Source organism: Pelodiscus sinensis, chromosome 1, assembly GCF_052426305.1.
Source record: "Pelodiscus sinensis isolate ZL-2025 chromosome 1, ASM5242630v1, whole genome shotgun sequence".
Lineage (NCBI taxonomy): Eukaryota > Metazoa > Chordata > Testudines > Trionychidae > Pelodiscus > Pelodiscus sinensis.
This window is the reverse complement of record NC_143052.1, coordinates 133,224,433-133,243,088: the sequence shown is the minus strand read 5'-3', so window position 1 is coordinate 133,243,088 and position 18,656 is coordinate 133,224,433. Positions and strand designations below refer to the sequence as shown.

General features: G+C 42.5%; 1 protein-coding gene across 1 annotated transcript in view; it reads right to left on the bottom strand.

Annotated features, from left to right (window-relative positions):
- VWF (von Willebrand factor) overlaps nucleotides 1-18,656 on the bottom strand; it is a 248,544-nt gene that overhangs the window by 90,002 nt on the left and 139,886 nt on the right. The window contains exons 31-33 of the mRNA XM_006128153.5: nucleotides 7,942-8,085; nucleotides 6,856-7,020; nucleotides 1,404-1,447 (exon numbers count right to left, since the gene is read on the bottom strand). Of these exons, the coding sequence (XP_006128215.3) occupies nucleotides 1,404-1,447; nucleotides 6,856-7,020; nucleotides 7,942-8,085 (353 nt within the window). The remainder of the gene's footprint in view (nucleotides 1-1,403; nucleotides 1,448-6,855; nucleotides 7,021-7,941; nucleotides 8,086-18,656) is intronic.

Genomic DNA, 18,656 nt, shown 5'->3' with positions numbered 1-18,656 from the left:
AAAACAGGTGTATTTTAATGTATTAACTAGCATAGATCAGGCAATTATAGTTTCAATACATTAGCTGGTCAAGGTGCACCCCAGGATGCAGTCTACAGTTGGGGTTTGTCTACTCTTAAAACACTATGGTGGCATAGCTGCACTAGCATAATGCTTCAGTATAGACACCACCTATGCAGTCATGAACAGTTCTCCCATCAGTGTAGGTAACTCACCTCTCTGAGAGGTACAGGTTGGATTTCCCAGGCCCACCCTTGGGACCTAGGTGGTCCGGGACCAGGGAGTTTGCCAGACCAGGAGAGGTCAATGTTCCTCTGCTAGTTACCCCACTGTTGGCTCCTCTCCCTGGGGCTCCCAAAGCTAGTGCTCCCTGCCCTGCCAACGCTGCCACCAGAGGTTTCCTGGGATTTCCTGACCAGGACCCCTAGTCCGGCCCTGCTGCTGGGGAGGGTGGTCCTGAGGTTCCCCAGCTAGGGCCGCTGGGCTGGCCCCACTGCAGCTGAGGAGTCCCCACCTGGACCTGCTGTTATCGGGGTTCTCCAGCCTAGCCACTGTTGGCCCAGATGAAACTCCCCAGCCCCCCATTCTCCCAGCTGGCTCCCACTACTGGCCTCTAGGACTCTCTGGTCTAGCAACATCCATGGTGCTGCCGGACCACAAATGTTACCAGACCAGATAGTCCCGGATTTAGGAGGTTCAACCTGTATTATCAAAGTAAGTGGAAGAAACCTAATGCTCTCTATGAAGAGACTAATGTTGGCTTAACTATGGCACTCTGGGGCACGAATTTTTCCCCACACCTGAGCAATGTAGTTATGCCGACCTAATTTACTAAAATAGACCAGCTTGGCCCCTACCAGAGAACACATGGCTTATCAGAAACCTCTCCACACAAATACTTAGGGTTTGCTGACTTTGTTTTACAAAGTCCCTCTTAACAGCAAAATAACAAATACACATGAGTTTCCATGTAGACAGTAGTGTTTACAGTATAGGGTACAGTCACTGCTATGCTCCCCCATCTGGGGTTGACCTCACCTAGTGTAAAATGACAAAACTAAATTGCCTCATCTCCTTTACATTTTCACAGTAAATTAAAGACACACTTTTTTTGTCAGTGAAGACGAACCCAAAATGCTAGTGCTTTGGCTCTGCATGCACCTCCTCCAAGAGTGCTCAGCACGCTACAGGATCAAGTGCCATCAGGCAGAATTGTGCTATACACTCCCATTTTCTATTTAGTAAGCTAGCATTTGCATTCTCCGTGGTCTTTATTGAAGAAGAATAGTGTTCCAGCCTTTCTGTGGCAGAACACATACACCAACATTCACGTTCCAGTGCAGATGCTCTACAATATTTTACTTGAAGGCAAAATGGAGGATACAAAAAAACCCCACACTTACTTGCTTTTTATTTCCATCCTCATCTATACATTCTTTGATGGGCTCTGAAAGAGGAAAAGACATATATTTGGCTTATCTATCATTTCAAAGAAATCGGCTATCCCATTCATTTCAAAGAAACTTCTCACGCAGGGAGGAACTATTCAGCAAGGGAAAAACTGGTAAATGTTTATGCAGGACCTAGCACAACTGGGGCCTGGTCTATGATGGGTGTACTTATGGTACAATACAAATCAACAAACAACAACAATATGGTCTTATATGGTGACTGACTTAAGGGCAATAGCTGTAAACTATTGCCCAGACACAAAAAGGAAGCTTATAAGAAGAGGAAACTTGGACAGATGACTAGGGAGGAGTATAAATATATTGCTTGAGAATGCAGGGGAGTTATCAGGAAGACGAAAGCACAATTGGAATTGCAGCTAGCAAGGGATGTGAAGGATAACAAGAAAGGTTTCTACAGGCATGTTAGCAATAAGAGGGTGATCAGAGAGAGTGTGGGGCCCTTATTGGATGAGGGAGGTAACCTAGTGACAGATTATGTGGGAAAAGCTGAAGTACTCAATGCTTTCTTTGCCTCTATCTTCACGGACAAGGTCAGCTCCCAGATTAATGCACTAGACAACACAGTAGGGGGAGGACGTGGACAGCCCTTGGTGAGGAAAGAACAAGTTAGGAACTATTTAGAAAAGCTAGACATACACAAATCCATGGGTCCAGATTTAATACATCCAAGGGTACTGAGGGAGCTGGAAAATGTCATTGCTGAGCCTTTGGGCATTATCTTTGAAAACTCATGGAAATTGGGAGAGATCCCTGATTCTTGGAAAAAGGCAAATGCTGTGCCTATCTTTTAAAAAGTGAAGGAGGACACTCCAGGGAACTACAGACCAGTCAGCCTAACATCAGTCCCCGGAAAAATCATGGAGAGGATTCTCAAGGAACCCATTTTGAGGCACTTGGAAGAGGGGAAAGTGATCAGGAATAGTCAACATGGATTCACAAAGGGCAAGTCATGCCTGATCAATCTGATTAGCTTCTATGATGAGGTAACTGGCTCTGTGGATGTGGGGAAGTCAGTGGATGTGATATACCTTGACTTTAGCAAGGCTTTTGATACGGTCCCCCACAATATTCTTGCCAGCAAGTTAAGGGAGTATGGATTGGATAAATGGACAGTAAGATGGATAGAAAGCTGGCTAGACTGTCAGGCCCATCGGGTAGTGATCAATGGCTCGATGTCAGGTTAAAGGTCGATTTCTAGTGGAGTGCCCCAAAGTTCTGTTCTAGGAACGGTTTTGTTCAACATTTTTATGAATGACCTGGATGAGTGGATGGATTGCACCCTCAGCAAGTTTGCCGATGACACTAAGCTGGGGGAGAGGTAGATAGGCTAGAGGGTAGGGATAGGGTCCAGAGTGACCTAAACAGATTAGAGGATTGGACCAGAAGAAATCTGATGAGGTTCAACAAGGACAAGTGTCAAGTCCTACACTTGGGACAGAAGAATCCCAAGCATTGTTACAGGCTGGGGACCGATTGGCTAAGTAGCAGTTCTGCAGAAAAGGACCTGGGGATTACAGTGGATGAGAAGCTGAATATGAGTCAACAGTGTGCCCTTGTAGCCAAGAAGGCTAATATAGGGCTGGCCCGAGCCATTTGTGCACTCTGGGCTCCGGGAGTGTGGCGCTGCCCCCGGGAGTGAGACGCATGCGCGGCCCTGCTCCAGGTGCGTGAAGCATGCGCATTGCCGCCCCCGCCTGGCCCAACAGCCCCACGTGGTGCCCTCTACAATGGGGTGCCCCGGGTGGTCGCCCGGTTGGCCTGTGCGTTGGGCTGGCTCTGCGCTATTGTCATATTAGGTTGCATTAGGAGGAGCATTGCCAGCAGATCTATAAAAGTGATTATTCCCCTTTATTCAGCTCTGGTGAGGCCGCATCTGGAGTATTGTGTCCAGTTCTGGGCCCCCCACTATAGAAAGGATGTGGACACATTGGAGAGGGTCCAGTGGAGGGCGACCAAAATGATTAGGGGGCTGGAGAGCAGGACCCATGAGGAGAGACTGAGGGATTTGGGTTTGTTTCATCTACAGAAGAGAAGAATAAGGGGGGATTTGATAGCATCCTTCAACTTCCTGAAGGGAGGTTCCAAAGAGAATGCAGAGAGGTTGTTCACAGTAGTGACGGATGGCAGAACAAGGAGCAATGGTCTCAAGTTACAGTGGGAAAGGTCTAGGTTGGATATTAGGAAACACTATTTCACTAGGAGGGTGGTGAAGCACTGGAATGGGTTACCTAGGGAGATGGTGGAATCGCCTTCCCTAGAGGTTTTTAAGTCCCATCTTGACAAAGCCCTGGCTGGGTTGATTTAAATGGGATTGGTCCTGCCTTGGGCTGGGGGCTGGACTTGATGACCTCCTGAGGTCTCCTCCAGCTCTATGATTCTATGATTCTATTAAATGAACTATGATTTACAGAGAAATTTTTTCTGGTTTTGTTCCTGGACATAGTCCTTATTTGGTTTATTGCTCATTTTTAATTATCTGAAATCTTTGTGGACAGATAATCCTCAGCACACAAACCTACACAGAAAAATGTATGTTATTGAATCTTCATTCTTAAAAGGCATGGTTCTGCCTCCTCTTATTGAGTCCCCACAAAGGCAGTCCTTTCATTGACATCAGTGGGACTACTGACTCAACATGGCATTATTCTAGGTGTGTTAGGGCAGTATAATTAGGCCCCACAGGTATGTGGAATTCGATTTCTGCATAGAAGCCATAGGTGCAGAAGTTCTGATCTTTGTAACATTAGTATATGAACATGGCTAGCTGCATCAATGATCCCTGCCATGTCCTCTTGCTAGAGGCAGAGGCTCCACATAGTGAGAGATATCAGACCAGGTAGCTACCTGCTCCTGTTCATAGGGAGACAGTCATTAAAGAAGCCTGTTTAATTCTCTGAAACTAAGGCCTAGACTACACTTAAAACATAAGTCAACATAGCTATGGCACTCAAAGAGTGTGAAAAATCCACACTCCTGAGTTCCCTACATATACTGACCTAATACCTGGCGTAGGAGCTGCAAGGTCAATGAAAAAATGCTTCCATCCGCCTAGATAGTGAAGTAGAGTTCCTACAGGGATGGAAAAATCCCTTGTGACAATGTAGTCTGGTCTATATGGTGGTGTTGTTATAACTATGCCTCTATAATTCCCATAGTATACACAAGCCCTAAGGAAAGCCAGCTGCTTTGTTGTCTGGTCTGCTTAGGACATTGTGTAGGACATCTGCTGAAATCTACTTTCCTCTAAAATGTGCTATTATCTGTTTAGAGGAACATTAATACAGACCTAACTGTTCTAATTAAAACAATTTTAAAGCAATCAAATGGTTAAAAATGCAAAGAGGATGTGTATACTAGAGATGTAAGCAACTACTCGAGTAGTCGACTATCTGATAAGCTTAGTTTTATCAGATAGTTGAGTTGCCAGAGGCAGCAAGGTGGGGGGAAAGTAGGAGTTGGTGCTGGGGGGAGCCAGCTTAAAAGTCAGTTCCACCTGCACTGTCTCCGCAGTGCGGAGGGGGGGCGGGGCAGGGGAGGCAGAGCTGCAATGGTCCCAGAACTGGTGTGAGCTGGGACTGCTTAGTCCTGGCTCACACCATCCCTGGGAGCTAACCCCACTGCAGCTATGCAATTTAAATGTTGTAAGAACCAGGCTGCCTGCATGCCGGGCTGCTACCACATTTAAACTGCAGAGCCGCAGAGGGGGAAGTGAGTACCCCCCATTATCGACTATCGAGTAGTTGATGGAAATTCCATCGACAACTCGATTCGCTAATCAACCGCTACTTAACTTCCCCAGTGTACACACATGCATATGATGTGCACATACACCCCCACGCACAGGATGCCCTTAGTATGACAATTTTGTCTTATAATAGTACTTCTACCTAGCTTTACATGGTGCATTTCATCTATGATTCTTGCAGCACTCTTTACAGGAGGTCAGTGTCATTTTTGCCATTTTAAAAAGGGCAAATGGAGCTGGAGGAAGGGTTAGTAACTTGCCCAAAGTCACCCATGTTACCTCGGCATAATATGAAATTTTCCTGTACTGAAAATGCACATGGTAGTATCCTGGTCTCAGTGAAGTAAATGTCAAAACTCCCATTGACTTTGATGGGGCCAGGATTTTACCCATAGGGAATAGTACAAGTATTGAGGTAATCTTGTCTACTGAATTTGGAGAGTTTTCAAGAGTGGCCACCAATATATAAGGTCTTCATATTGCCATTTCTAGGACAATAACACAGAAGATCTTTAACATAGCACCATCTGTGATGGTGAGGTGCAACCGGAGTTGAAGATACAAAGTGACATGAATGAAATCAAGACTTGAAAATACAGGGGAATTTAATCAGGCGGAATGTGTAAGTCAGATTTGATCATTAGATCACAGCTAAGAACGAAAAACGGTCTTCAATGGCCCCAAGTGGTCAGACCTTTGGTTTTTACATCTCACCCTAAACCTGGCATCCCACTAACAAACTGGCCTTTAACACCATGATTAGGCTATTTTTTTTCATTAAGGAAGTAATATCTCATGGAGAGTCATCAATGCCAATTACTACAGCTATGACGTGCCTTCATGGCCTTTTAACCAAGTACTGATCACCCTGGCTACGTCTACACTGGCCCCTTTTCCGGAAGGGGCATGTTAATTTCAGCGATCGTAATAGGGAAATCCGCGGGGGATTTAAATATCCCCCGCGGCATTTAAATAAAAATGTCCGCCGCTTTTTTCCAGCTTTTAGAAAAGCCGGAAAAGAGCGTCTACACTGGCCCCGATCCTCCGGAAAAAGCGCCCTTTTCCGGAGGATCTTACTTTGAAGTAGGAATAAGATCCTCCGGAAAAGGGCGCTTTTTCCGGAGGATCGGGGCCAGTGTAGACGCTCTTTTCCGGCTTTTCTAAAAGCCGGAAAAAAGCGGCAGACATTTTTATTTAAATGCCGCGGGGGATATTTAAATCCCCCGCGGATTTCCCTATTACGATCGCTGAAATTAACATGCCCCTTCCGGAAAAGGGGCCAGTGTAAACGTAGCCCCTGTGTATTGACAAAGAGACAGTGCTAAAGTTAAAAATGCTTTCTGAACACTGACAAAGTAGAATAGTAATTAGTACTGTATTGCAAACATTTGGAGTTAGACACCATACTAAGTGCCTCTGGCTGTGCAGATGAGAACTCAAGTAGAAGAGCAATTAAGTACCATCTAGGGTATCATTGGTTGACATGTGGAAATGAGAAAATTAATTGGCTTTTGTTTGAAATTAACAAAAGAGTAAGGTAAGGAAAGGAGTAAAAAAAATATGTATATTGTACAAAGTATAGAATTCTTTCTGGTGCTTGTTTTTGTGGTTCAAGTTATAAAACTATATGAAACTTACCCATGCACAATTTGTTGATAAATGCATCATCCAATGTGACCATGATGGGAAGGTCTTCAAATGTTCTTAGCTTAATGATCCTGTCAGTAGCAGATCGCCCAGTTAAACTCTTCAGTTGCTCTTCATCATATCTATCACCAACTCCAATTGGGAGCAATGATACCTCTAGGAAATGGAAAGCAGGTTTTAAAAGTATAACACACAAGAAAGGAGCCTCCTTTGTTTCGATTTGCACCTTTGAGTACCATTAAGAAATGATTCTAACAATTAGTTTTCAAGTAATATTCATATTATTCCCTTCCTATAGTCTGCAAGCAATTCAGTACATGTATTACTATGTTTTAAATCAATGCAATAATTATGATGAGATTTATAATTACAACCATCATTGCAAGGTCAACATGAAGAAGCTGGAGACAATCAGAAATTAAGTTAAAAAAACGTAAAGCTTTGAAAATTGGATGTGCTGTTTTCTTTTGTTTAAACTCGTGTAATTAAAAACAATAACACTGAGTGTTTAGATTATGTTTTACATCAGCAGATTACAAAATAATTTTCCATTGTTATTTCCATTTCACAAGTGAGGAAACTCAAAGAGGGGAAATGCTTATTGTCACAGAATTTATAAAGCACCATTGAACATATACTGATACGTTTACAGGGTGTATAAGTCATGGCAAAATTTGACTTATTGAGTCTTACTCTGTTTATGAATCTTACAAGAACTGTCTCAGTATAAAGGAATCTAAATTTATGACATTTAAATCTCATCACTATAATCCAGTTGAATCCACAATGGCACTGAGGGAGAGAAAAGCTGTAAATGAAGTGAGGCCCATGTTTGCTAAGCTTTCAAATAACAGGTCTGTACTTGATGGTCCCCAAAGGTTGGAGGCATCTGGATCTGGAGGGCGAGGGAGGTCTGTTAAGACATTCATTTCTATCAACTAGTAAACATCTACACAGAATCAGTGGACTCAGATCATCATGCTAATGTTTAGATTTCTTCACTCTGTCTCCACCCTAGCTTATTATTTAAAAAATTAAGCAAATCAGTAAAAATAGTGGCAAAGTGATAAAATTTACTGTGCATGCTTGCAGAATATGCAGCCGTATCCACTGGATCGTCTGATTTCTCTGCTACAATGATCACTGCTATCTTTGATGCATTAGGTCTTCCTCCATGGGCTTCAGACATAGCCTGCCGAACTGCAAAATCTACTGCTTCCCCTAGAAGTAAATGAAAAGATATTTGAAAGAAGCAATACATCACTTTCAAAAAAGCTGTAAAATTAAAGCCTCAGTAGTGAATGCTGGATAGGGAAAATGCTCTTTTCCAAAGCATGTTAATGGCTCTCTTTTTTACCATTCTATAAAGTCTCTGTCAGCTTTAATATCCCATTGATGCTGTACTACTAATTCCCTATATTGAAGGTCTATCTTAGCTTCTCAGTCTGAAATAATGGGTGTTTTATTGCTTTGCCCCTGGTTTAACCACTGGTGTAAAGCCATGTCTTTTGTTCTAAGGAGCATGTTTCTCTGGTAGTATTACCATACCAGAGGTTTAGAAGAAAAAAGGAAAGAGTAAGTACCCAAGAGAAGCATGTCTTTTATAACCCACCTACTTTTCCTTTCTGCGGAGAAACAGTGACACCTAGTGGACAACTATATACACAAACGCGATAATCACCAGGGACTGTACTGTTTTTGTTACCTGAACAATTCCCAGGAAAGATCTCATGTTCCTGATTTGGCTAACTTTTGCTATAACTGCAAGGAAGTATACTTTGCCTGATTTCTATCAACAATTTCTCTGAAATCTGGATATTTCAGATTAATCTGAACTATAGCCAAACAAATAGCACAAAAAGAGGATTTATGGACTTCTGCTCAAATGAAAGTCACAAATTCACTGTCTCTCTTATTCAAGATCTATGAACATTCACTCAAGCCAATTTTTATTCACAATGACTTCACTAAGAGACAGTATTACAAATACTTGTACTAAATTATGTGTTTGCACTTTGGAAATGATCATATCCAGCTTTCTGGAAAGCTCTTCTGGATTTGGGAGTAGAATGAACAGATAGTAAGTGTGAAAAATCAAGATGCTTTGATTTTTGAGTTGCTTATATAAGGCAAAGCCCTTAATATCAGGATGTCTGGTCACACTATTTGGGACTCACCAGTGCAGGAGATCAGAGATGATAATGTGTGACTTATATAACACTTATACAAGGTGAACAATGGATTAAGAATAATCAATACATGAAACGACAGTTGCAGGAACTAGATTACGAGTAATCTCCAAGGCAGAAGATATTTTTATATGAGCATTCACTGAATAATTTTGAATAACAAACACATTCTTAAACCATGAGAAGCCTGGTCACATATAATCCACCAAGAGAACACTGGAACAGCTCTTACACCTTTTGATTTAATGGCCTCCACATCAAGCTGCCCACAATTGTTTCATTAGCAGCAGAGAAAGTGTTCCTTTTCTTAAAATACTGAAAGCAAAGATATTCCCTAGGAAGCCCACTCAGCATATTAATTGTTCATAGCCTAGAAGCAGTAGGCAAAAGCTCTACAAAGCTACAGAATAAGAAATCATGCTTTCAGGAAGCTTCTGACCCTAAGAAGTATCAGTCTTCATGTATGCACGTGGAGGGCCTTCTCCTTTTTCATTCACCTTATTCGTCAAGATCCTCTACTCCCTAAACAATTTATTCCTTGCCTGCCCCCTTTCTCTCAGCTACTCACCCTCTTATGCAGTAAGATGCCATTTCCTCAACACTGAGGCATGACCATCCAATGAACACTGCCTCTCCACATTGGTACCTGGCCTGCCAGAAGAGCTCGGACCCACCAGAGAGTGTAGGCAAGTCCAGTCACATTTACTGCAGTCAGGAGGTCCAAAGTGGCCATACCCTCTAGTAATCAGAAACCTCCTTCCTCCAAGAACAGCTACTTTCTCTAGCAATCTTCTGACCGATGAAAATTGGCCAGTCCCCGAGTATTAGACAGTGCCCTGCATATATATGAAGTATCATCTCAACAACAATCTTTGCCAATGTCTCCTTTTGCTTTTTAGTAACCACCATAGGTAGGCTGGGAGGATGTTAAATGCAGAATATGGAAAATTATTTATAAATAATGAATATTACAAAATGAAAGGTCAGGATTAACATGAACATTTCTGTTTCAATCCTCTGAAATCCTCTGTGGTGCTTAATATCCCCAAAGATTCACTTATGACCTTTCTGTGATAAACACTCCTTTTCTCATGCTCAAGGCAAGCCACTTTTCAGGCATATTACAACAATAAACAAGGGGAGGGAGACTCCACCAACTTCTTGATTGTTCTGTGGAAGATTTTTTGCTTTCTGTTTTCTTTGTTTTACATACGGAAATCAAGTTTTTCACAGATTTATTTTAATGGAAACAAAGAACAGACAAGATAGAACACAATAAAAATGTTTTTCAGTTTACCAAAATTTCTGTGGATATTCCTTCCATCCTTTTTTGGACTAGCTCTAGAGGAAGGAACCAGGTGTCTTAGATGTAAGTGAGAAATACTAATCACAAAGTCCAGGCTATGTCTACACTACAATGATCTATTGGAAAAAGGTACACAAATTGCACTCAGAGACTTTTCTGAAATTTGGCCTATCTACACCTGGCCAAATTTCAGAAAAGCCTCCTCTTTTGGAAGAGCACTTCTTCCTGGCGGGACGAGGAAGACAGGGCTTCCAAAAGAGTGCGTCTGCTCTTCCGCAAAAAAAAAGCAGAAGGGCAGACGTGCTCTCTAGAAATGGCAGAGTGTAGACATAGCCCCAGAGAGTGAAAGGTCAGAGGCAGATCTCTTGTATAGTACCAGTTTTGACACCAACCATTAATACAGCAGCCAGTATTTTTGAACATTTTTCTTACTGTGGATTAAAAAGGAGCAACAGCTTGGCATTTTCAGATCCTTGAAGGACATTTTGAATGTTCATATTAAAACAACAGATATAAAGTACTGTGGTAAATCAAGGCTTAGTCTGTCATCAGCACAACAGAGAACACTCAGATGAATAGGAATCATCTTCACTAGCCAACATTGGGAAATCCAAGACATGTTTTTCTTTAGAAGAAATATGGGAACGACCAAACATATATTATTTATTAACAACAACATGGGGTATAATTCTAGGTCTACCATAGTCAATGGGAGTTTTGTTCATACTCAAGGGGTTTCACTCATCCTTGTTTTTCTTCTCTGGGGATAAATAAAGCAAACAAAAAAAACCCAGCATTCTATTTGCATGTTCCTTAGGCCCAGATTAGTAGTCAACATGCTCCCACAAGCTGACCATTATTGTAATGATCCTATGCCTGTAAATAAATATATAATTTATTATTTCAAATGGTTCTTGTTTCCTACTTAGATAGGGTTGCCTGGTGTCCGATTTTGAACCGAACAGTCCAGTACTTGAGCTTTCTGTTAGGGAAACAAATTGAGAAAATATAAATGTCCGGTATTTTCTAAATAAGATGTAATGTAGATTGTGATGTCATGTCAAGTGTGTCCGGTATTTTTGTTGAAACCATCTGGCAACCCTATACGCAGGTATAAATATCAAAAAGACATGGCAACAAATAGGATTTGAAAGAAAAATGACTTCAATAGTTGTATGTATTTTTGATACCAAATACACAGCCTATGAAAAATAGATGGGGAAGTCTTTGGTGCTAAGTGGTTTCATTACATATTGCAGAGAAAAAACATCATGTAACATTTACACAATATGCAATTGCCAGAGAGGACTATGGCATGTGATGGGGCAAGCATATAATACCCCTGCACTACAGGTGTTACAGCATGCTTCTCTACTGCCTCTGAAGATATTATGCCCACTTCTGGTCTCTGCAGGCATTATGGCCAACTTTTAAACATATGGATACCTAAATCAGCAGTTCTAACTTTTGAACTGTGAGATCTAATTTTGGATTAGCTCCCAGATGCTTTTCATTGAAGTCAATGGAAGCTAGTGGGTACTCAAGCACCTTTAAAAATGAGCCCACTTAGGCCTACGAAGTCAAGTTGACATACAAGTTGTCTTGCTTTGACCAGTGCATGCACATGTCTATGTTCAGGCCAAGCCTAATCTACAAACTGTGGTCAACAAAAGTTACACACTTTGTATATCGTTTGGGGGCACTTGTGCTTGGCTGCTTGCATGACCATTCCACGTGCTCACCAGCAGTGCCTGTGTTAACATAAAATGTGATGCACCACAGTCAAGTAGCCTCATTTTCAGGAAGAACGGCTCTTGCGCAAAAAACCTCTTTGACAAAAACAGCTCCTAATTAATTATGCAAATGAAGCATGGCAATATGCTAATTCACGCTTCATTTGCATTGGCCTTTGTGGAAGAGGGAAGCTGTATAGACATAGCCTTGCTGTGCAGGACTTGCCAATGTCCAAGATACAGTGGATGGATTTGCAGAGTTCCTGATTTGCAAGGGATGATAGCATACATATCTTCATTTGGGTACTAACCCACCTTATCTTAGAATACATCAAAAGAAGGAGCTAATTTTTTATGGCTCCACAAGCACTGGAGGATGACTAGGAGTGCTTCACGCAGATTAGTAGGGGTTGCTCAGGGAAGGGTTTGTGACATTAGCTTCTTTAGGAACACAGGATATTCTTTCCCAACCAGTGAACTATTGGTGATACTGAAAAGGCAATAGTGATTCTAGCAGATCCAGCTGTACCCATTGCTCCCCTGGCTCTTGAAGCCATACACTGGCCACCACAACAGCATCCAAGCAAGATTCAGCTATCGATTTAGCAGGTCCAGAATGCGCTTTCTTGTAGATTGAAAGGATCCTGGATAGGATTCTAGATTGGTTCTCATGAGAAAAATATCCCAATGGTTAGAGCTGCCTGTTGTGTCCTGCATAATACTAGAGGCAAAGGGGGAAAGTAGCCACTAAGGCAGTGGTGGACTGGCTGGCTGCTTTGAACAAGGGCTAATTCAAGAGCCCAACATGGAGCTAGGTGGTTGAAGGAGGCTTTAAAACAGTACTTTTATGATGAGCCCTGGTAGTGTTCTGTGCAGGGGTGTTGTCTGACCCTGGAACTGTGGGGGTTGCTAAGTGGTTAGAGCTTGCTGGTCATACATAAATATAGCCGGGTATTTTCGTGAAGCTATCAATTCTGTAAAGCTTACATTGGACTGTTTGCTTTGCTTACATTGCTCATTCTGTAGTGTTTGTTGTAAATTAATAAAGATAACTTGATTCTCCACAAATAGAACTTTGACAAGAAAAAAAACAGGTCAGAGAATCAATGTACAAACGCCAACAGGTAATATTATACCAATTGAACAAATTAATAGGGTAAAAAAAGCAAAAATAGAAAGGACATAAATATTTATGACCATTTACTTGTACAAACTGTAGTCCCAATTGTGGGTATGCCTACACCAGTCTCGGTTCTTACTGGTCAGTGCATGAGAAGTTGGGGTTTTCCTTCCTGTCCCTGGTATGAAGTGGCAGAGGTAAGGATTTTGCTTCTGAAACCATGTGGTATATTGGGGAATCTAGGGATCAGCAAGAGTTCTCCGGTGACTGCATAGGTAGAGACCAAGATTCTTTGACTTATAGGCCAACCAGAATCTTAATCATTTGGATTTGCTTACTGGGAAGCCCCATTATATGCAGGTACAACTCCTCTTTGTTCCACTGGCGGTCTTGGGCCTTTTTTCCAGCTTTTCTTTCTCTTTCCATGCTGCCATATCGCCCTCCAAGCCCTTCAGTCATGGGTCTGACACAACAGTGGTTTGCAGGAAGTTGGAAAAGATGTCCTCTCTAGTCCTCTTCTTTCTCCTCATCAGGATCAGGTGTTCTGTGAGTGTGCAGGAAGTGCCCCTCACAGTTGCAACAATAGGAGCTGCTGGTAAAGCAGACAACCACTGGATTTACAGTCACCACAGAACAGGATAGGCAAGCTTCAAAAATCCCTTCCTTTTTTCCCCATGAACGCTTTCAGTAAGAAACGTCATTGACACTACAAGCTTGGAAACACTTCTGCACCACACCACTCTCCAGCCACAGCAATATTGGCTATGGCCCAAGAGTGGCAGGTGGAGGAAGGATTTTTTGTTACCTGAGGCTATTGAATTTCACTCCATTCCCTGGGTACACTGAAAGTCAATAGCACCGAATATTGATACTATTTTCCTCAGGCTATGATGATTTTAGCTGGTATCTCATTTTGAATAGTCATGAAGATACAGAGAATATAGCAGCTACCAGAGTCCTGAAGTCGTCTGGGCCTGTATACTGAAGTTGTTGCAGAGTGGTGTGGAAAAATGCCATCCCTAGGAACCTTTGGAACTGTTGCAAAGTATCTCCGTGAAAGTTCCTTTGCGATCTTTCAGCAGACTCCACGTTCCCAACCTGATAGAGGAATTAAAGGATGATATCAACTCTGCCTGTATGAGTAAAATATGAAAAAGATGATATATCTGTCTTCTTAGCATGGGGACTGGCCAAACACCATTTTAAATGTGTGCATTGTAAGGAAAAATGCATGCCCATGCATACTCAAGTTTCATTCTCCTTTAGCAGACATGTCTGTGCTCACCTGTGAGACGGGCTACACTCCGACAGTCTCAGAAAAGTCCTGGCTCATGGCACTACTGGAGTCTCCCAAATGTATCTTCTCTGCACACCCTCCTTCTCTCTGTTCAGAGTAGAGGTTAAGGCCTCATGCTCCTCCAAAGTATCCACAGTTGTCTGTGGAATGTTGGCTGGGTCTCCACCAACATGGCATGCTGTTCTTTGCACAAGCACCATGTCTGCAGCACAGCACCAGACCTACTCTGGAGTGCCCTGGTCTCATGAAATCCACGGTGAAATTCCTTTGCTTTCATGCAGCACTGCCTTTGATTCACATCATACCCCTTTGCCTGCTGCCCTCGCGCAATCTGTTGAAAGATGGTCACCTTTTGATGACTGGTCCATAGCTGTGTTTGGACAGTTTCTTCTCCTCACAGGCCCAGGAGAGCTGACACTTCCTGCTTACTCCTGGTAGGAATGGATGGAGCCACAACAGGCAGGTGGACAGCTGTGTATCACAAGGGTGTGCTGCTAGCTGTGCTCAACAAGGTGGGAAAAGTCATTTCAAAAACACATGGGGAAGCTTAAAGAGGGACTGGCTCTTGATCTTTGTGACCCATGGGCAGAGGAGTTTAAAACTGTGACCACTCTGGACACAGTTGCAGGGAATAGACCTTTATGAGACAGCTGCTAGAGGACTATTAGGGTTGACACAGATTAGGAAGTGTCCAACATTTGTACTGTAACAACTTCATTAAGTCAACTATGGCCTTACACCACTCAGGGAGGTGATTTTATTGCATTGCTGTAATGGGGCACTTACATCAGCCAGGGACAAACTTTAGTATAGGCACCTAAATTAAGAGCCTGAGCTCCTAACTTTAGGCACTTTGTTTGTTTGAAACTTGGCCAATACTTCCAAAGGCTCCTGCAATGGTGCTACACCTCCCTCTTTCAGCATAGAGAGCCATGTAGAAATCTTCAACCTAGAATAAGCCAGTTGAGGGGAAAAAAACAATTCAATACGCAGGCCATTACTGGTGTTTTGAGAGAGCCATGGAAAAAGCAAACATTGATTAAACATCCTTTTATTTAATTTCATCTGAAGTGAGAGATAAAATGTAAAAATATATTGGGGTATTGTAGAGTTGAGAGATAGGTGAATCCAAATAGGCAGAGGTTTCTGCAAAAATCTTATGAATCATTTTCTGAAGTGTGTTCACTTCCACACTGGTTTTAACCAAGGAAGTAAACTTTTGCAGAGGTCTTAATTACCATGCCAAGACACACTTATTGAAAAACAAGGCCTCATTTACACCTAAAACTTAGGTCAACCTAGTTATGCCACTTATCTGAACAGTATAATTAGGTTGTCCAACCCCTGGTGCAGACATAGTTAGATCAGTGAAAGGATCTTTCCAATAACCTAGCTACCTCCTTTGGGAGAGATGGATTAACTACACTGACCAAACATATATATATTTCCATCAATGTAGGAAGCAACTTACACTATGACAGCACATCTGCCATGCTACAGATGTGCTGCTGTAGCATAATCACAATTTAGGAGTGACCTTTCTCTTGTTTAGTTCAATCCACTTTCAATTTTCTAGCTATTTTGAAATAACTCATGTGTAGACATTCCATCACCAGTTGAAGTCAAGGTGATATCAGCCAGCTGTAAGATAGATAGATCCTATTACCATAGTATCTGTACACTTTAAAACATTAAACAAGTTTATTCTCAAACCATCCCAGCAAGCTAGGAAAGTGCTGTTATCCAAATGGAAACCCAAGGCACAACAGATTAAGGGATTTTCTCTAGGTCACACACAGGAAATCTATTGTGGAGCAGAAAACTGACCCCAGATTCCCAGAGTCAAAGGTAAGAGCATTCCCTACTAGACTCTCTACATCTTTTAGTCCAAATAGCCACCCAACTGAAACTATTTTAAAAGAAATTTTAGTCCAAAGGATGCAACTTTTGTTTTTAGACAAACCCTTAAAGAGTCCAATTACTAGCCAAGATCATTTATTTCCTATCATGTAAACTTGAGCAACTCATACATACAAAAAAGTCATTGTACTGAGACACATCTATACCATTTCTCTGAACAAAATAACCGTCTCTCCAAAAGGAGGGGTTTGCTGGGATAGCTCTACCAGCAAACCCTGCTCAGTGTAGACAAGGTCAGAGGGGTGCTTTGAAGAGCTTCTGATACTTAATCTGGACAGCTCTGACTGCCACTAAAATCAACTGTGGACCCCAGCCTGTTACTATTCCTGTAGGAATTTCTGAGCAAGGCAGGCCTAGGATTAAAATGTGATTGTAAAACATGTTAAAGGGTCAGAATATCTTGCTCCAGATTCAAGTTGGTCACCTAAGTTATATAAAAGTGAAAAATCTAAACTGACAACTCTTAGTCTTAAGGTAAACTTACAAGACTGTCTATGGCTTGATCACCTATAAATATTTCAGAGTCCAAACAGGCAATGAATCTTATCCAGGCCCGGAAAGCTGCTAGAATAAGTGAATTTCAAGTTGCACCTTCTGAGGAATTAGAGGGCTTCTACAGAAAACTGTTTATGTAGCCTTAATTATGCCAGAGCATGTTCAACGCTCTTTCAATACATTGTAGTGAAAGAGGCACCCCATCTCAAGCAATGTTTTCACAATCAAAACTGAGGCAGCAATCTCAGAGATGCCAGGACTCTGAACTGCCAGGCTTAGAGATGCTAGGACTCCACTCTGCAAGCCCTGGAACAAAGCCCTTGACAAGTATGGAATAAGTATTTTTTTCACACACACACACACACACACACACACACACACACACACACACACACACACACAGCCCTTGACAAGTATGGAATAAGAATGTTTTACACACACACACACACACATACACACACACACACACACACACACGTAAGGCTACCTATGCAACTGTCATTTGGCCCTTTTGTATGCATTATGATACATTATTTAATTATATGGTTATTTTTCCACTGGAAGTCTTGCGTCATTTAGTGCACAGGATGGACAGTGCTCACCAGGAATTCAGTTTTTTTGTTTTCTCCTTATTGTTAAATGTGCAGCCTGAAGCCTCATTTATTAGACACTGTTCAAACCCTGCTCTGGACACAGAATTGGTCATTTCTTCATGGGCATTTCTATGCCATCATCACTGTAATACCTGTGAGTACTTCACAAATACTAATTTATCTTCACCAAACCACTGTGGAGAGAGGAGGCATTATCATCCCTGCTTTACAAATAGGGAGCTAAGGTGTGAAGAGACTAATGTCAAAGGTTTCCACTAATTTGGGGGGGGTTCCTAGGACCTGATTTTTCAGACTACTTAGTGTAACCCACACCCCTACACTCCTATAGGTAGTATAAAGGGTAGAGGCATCTATACTCAGCTCCAGAGGTCCCAAGTTCAAACCTGCCCGGTGGTGGTTACATTAGCATTAGATATATATACATTCTAAGCATTGCTCAATTTACAGCTGCCCAACCCATGTGCAAATCAGACCCCAAGGCTTGAAGTCAGGCACACAGAAAATGAGGAACTCACAACTGGGATCATCTTGGAAAAGTTTGGCTTTAAATGATTTGCCCAGCATCACGAAGAAAGCCTGTGGCAGAGGAAGGATAAAATCCATTTCTCCAGGGCAGCATTCCACTGCCTGTGCCATGAGAGTATCCTTGTGTCACAGAGTGTGGGGGAGTCACCAGGCCCTGCACCCCCATCTGCAGCCAGACATGACTCTTAGACACCAAGTAGAACAGAAGGTTTATTCACTGACAGGGATACTGCATAGCACAGACTTCTTGTCAACACAGGAACCAGAAGCAGACAGTACAATCCAACTTGGAAAGAAGGGGTCCCAGTGCTCTGGGTTCCCACCCTGTATCCTCCATGAGCCCAGAGAGCTCACACACCCAGCAACTCGTCCCCCAGCCTTGAGAAAGCTCCCCCCTCCTTTGTTCAGATTCCCAAGCATGGTGTCACCTGGTTGCTCCCACCTGCCCAGGCTCAGATTACAGGACAGCTTGAGCTATGGTTGTGAACGTGCTAAGATGGGGCAGCCTGGGGCCAGCCTCCCCTCAGGGAGAGCCATACCCAACATTCCCATCCCAGCTGGGCTCCAGTGCAGTACCCAGGGAAACTGAGGCA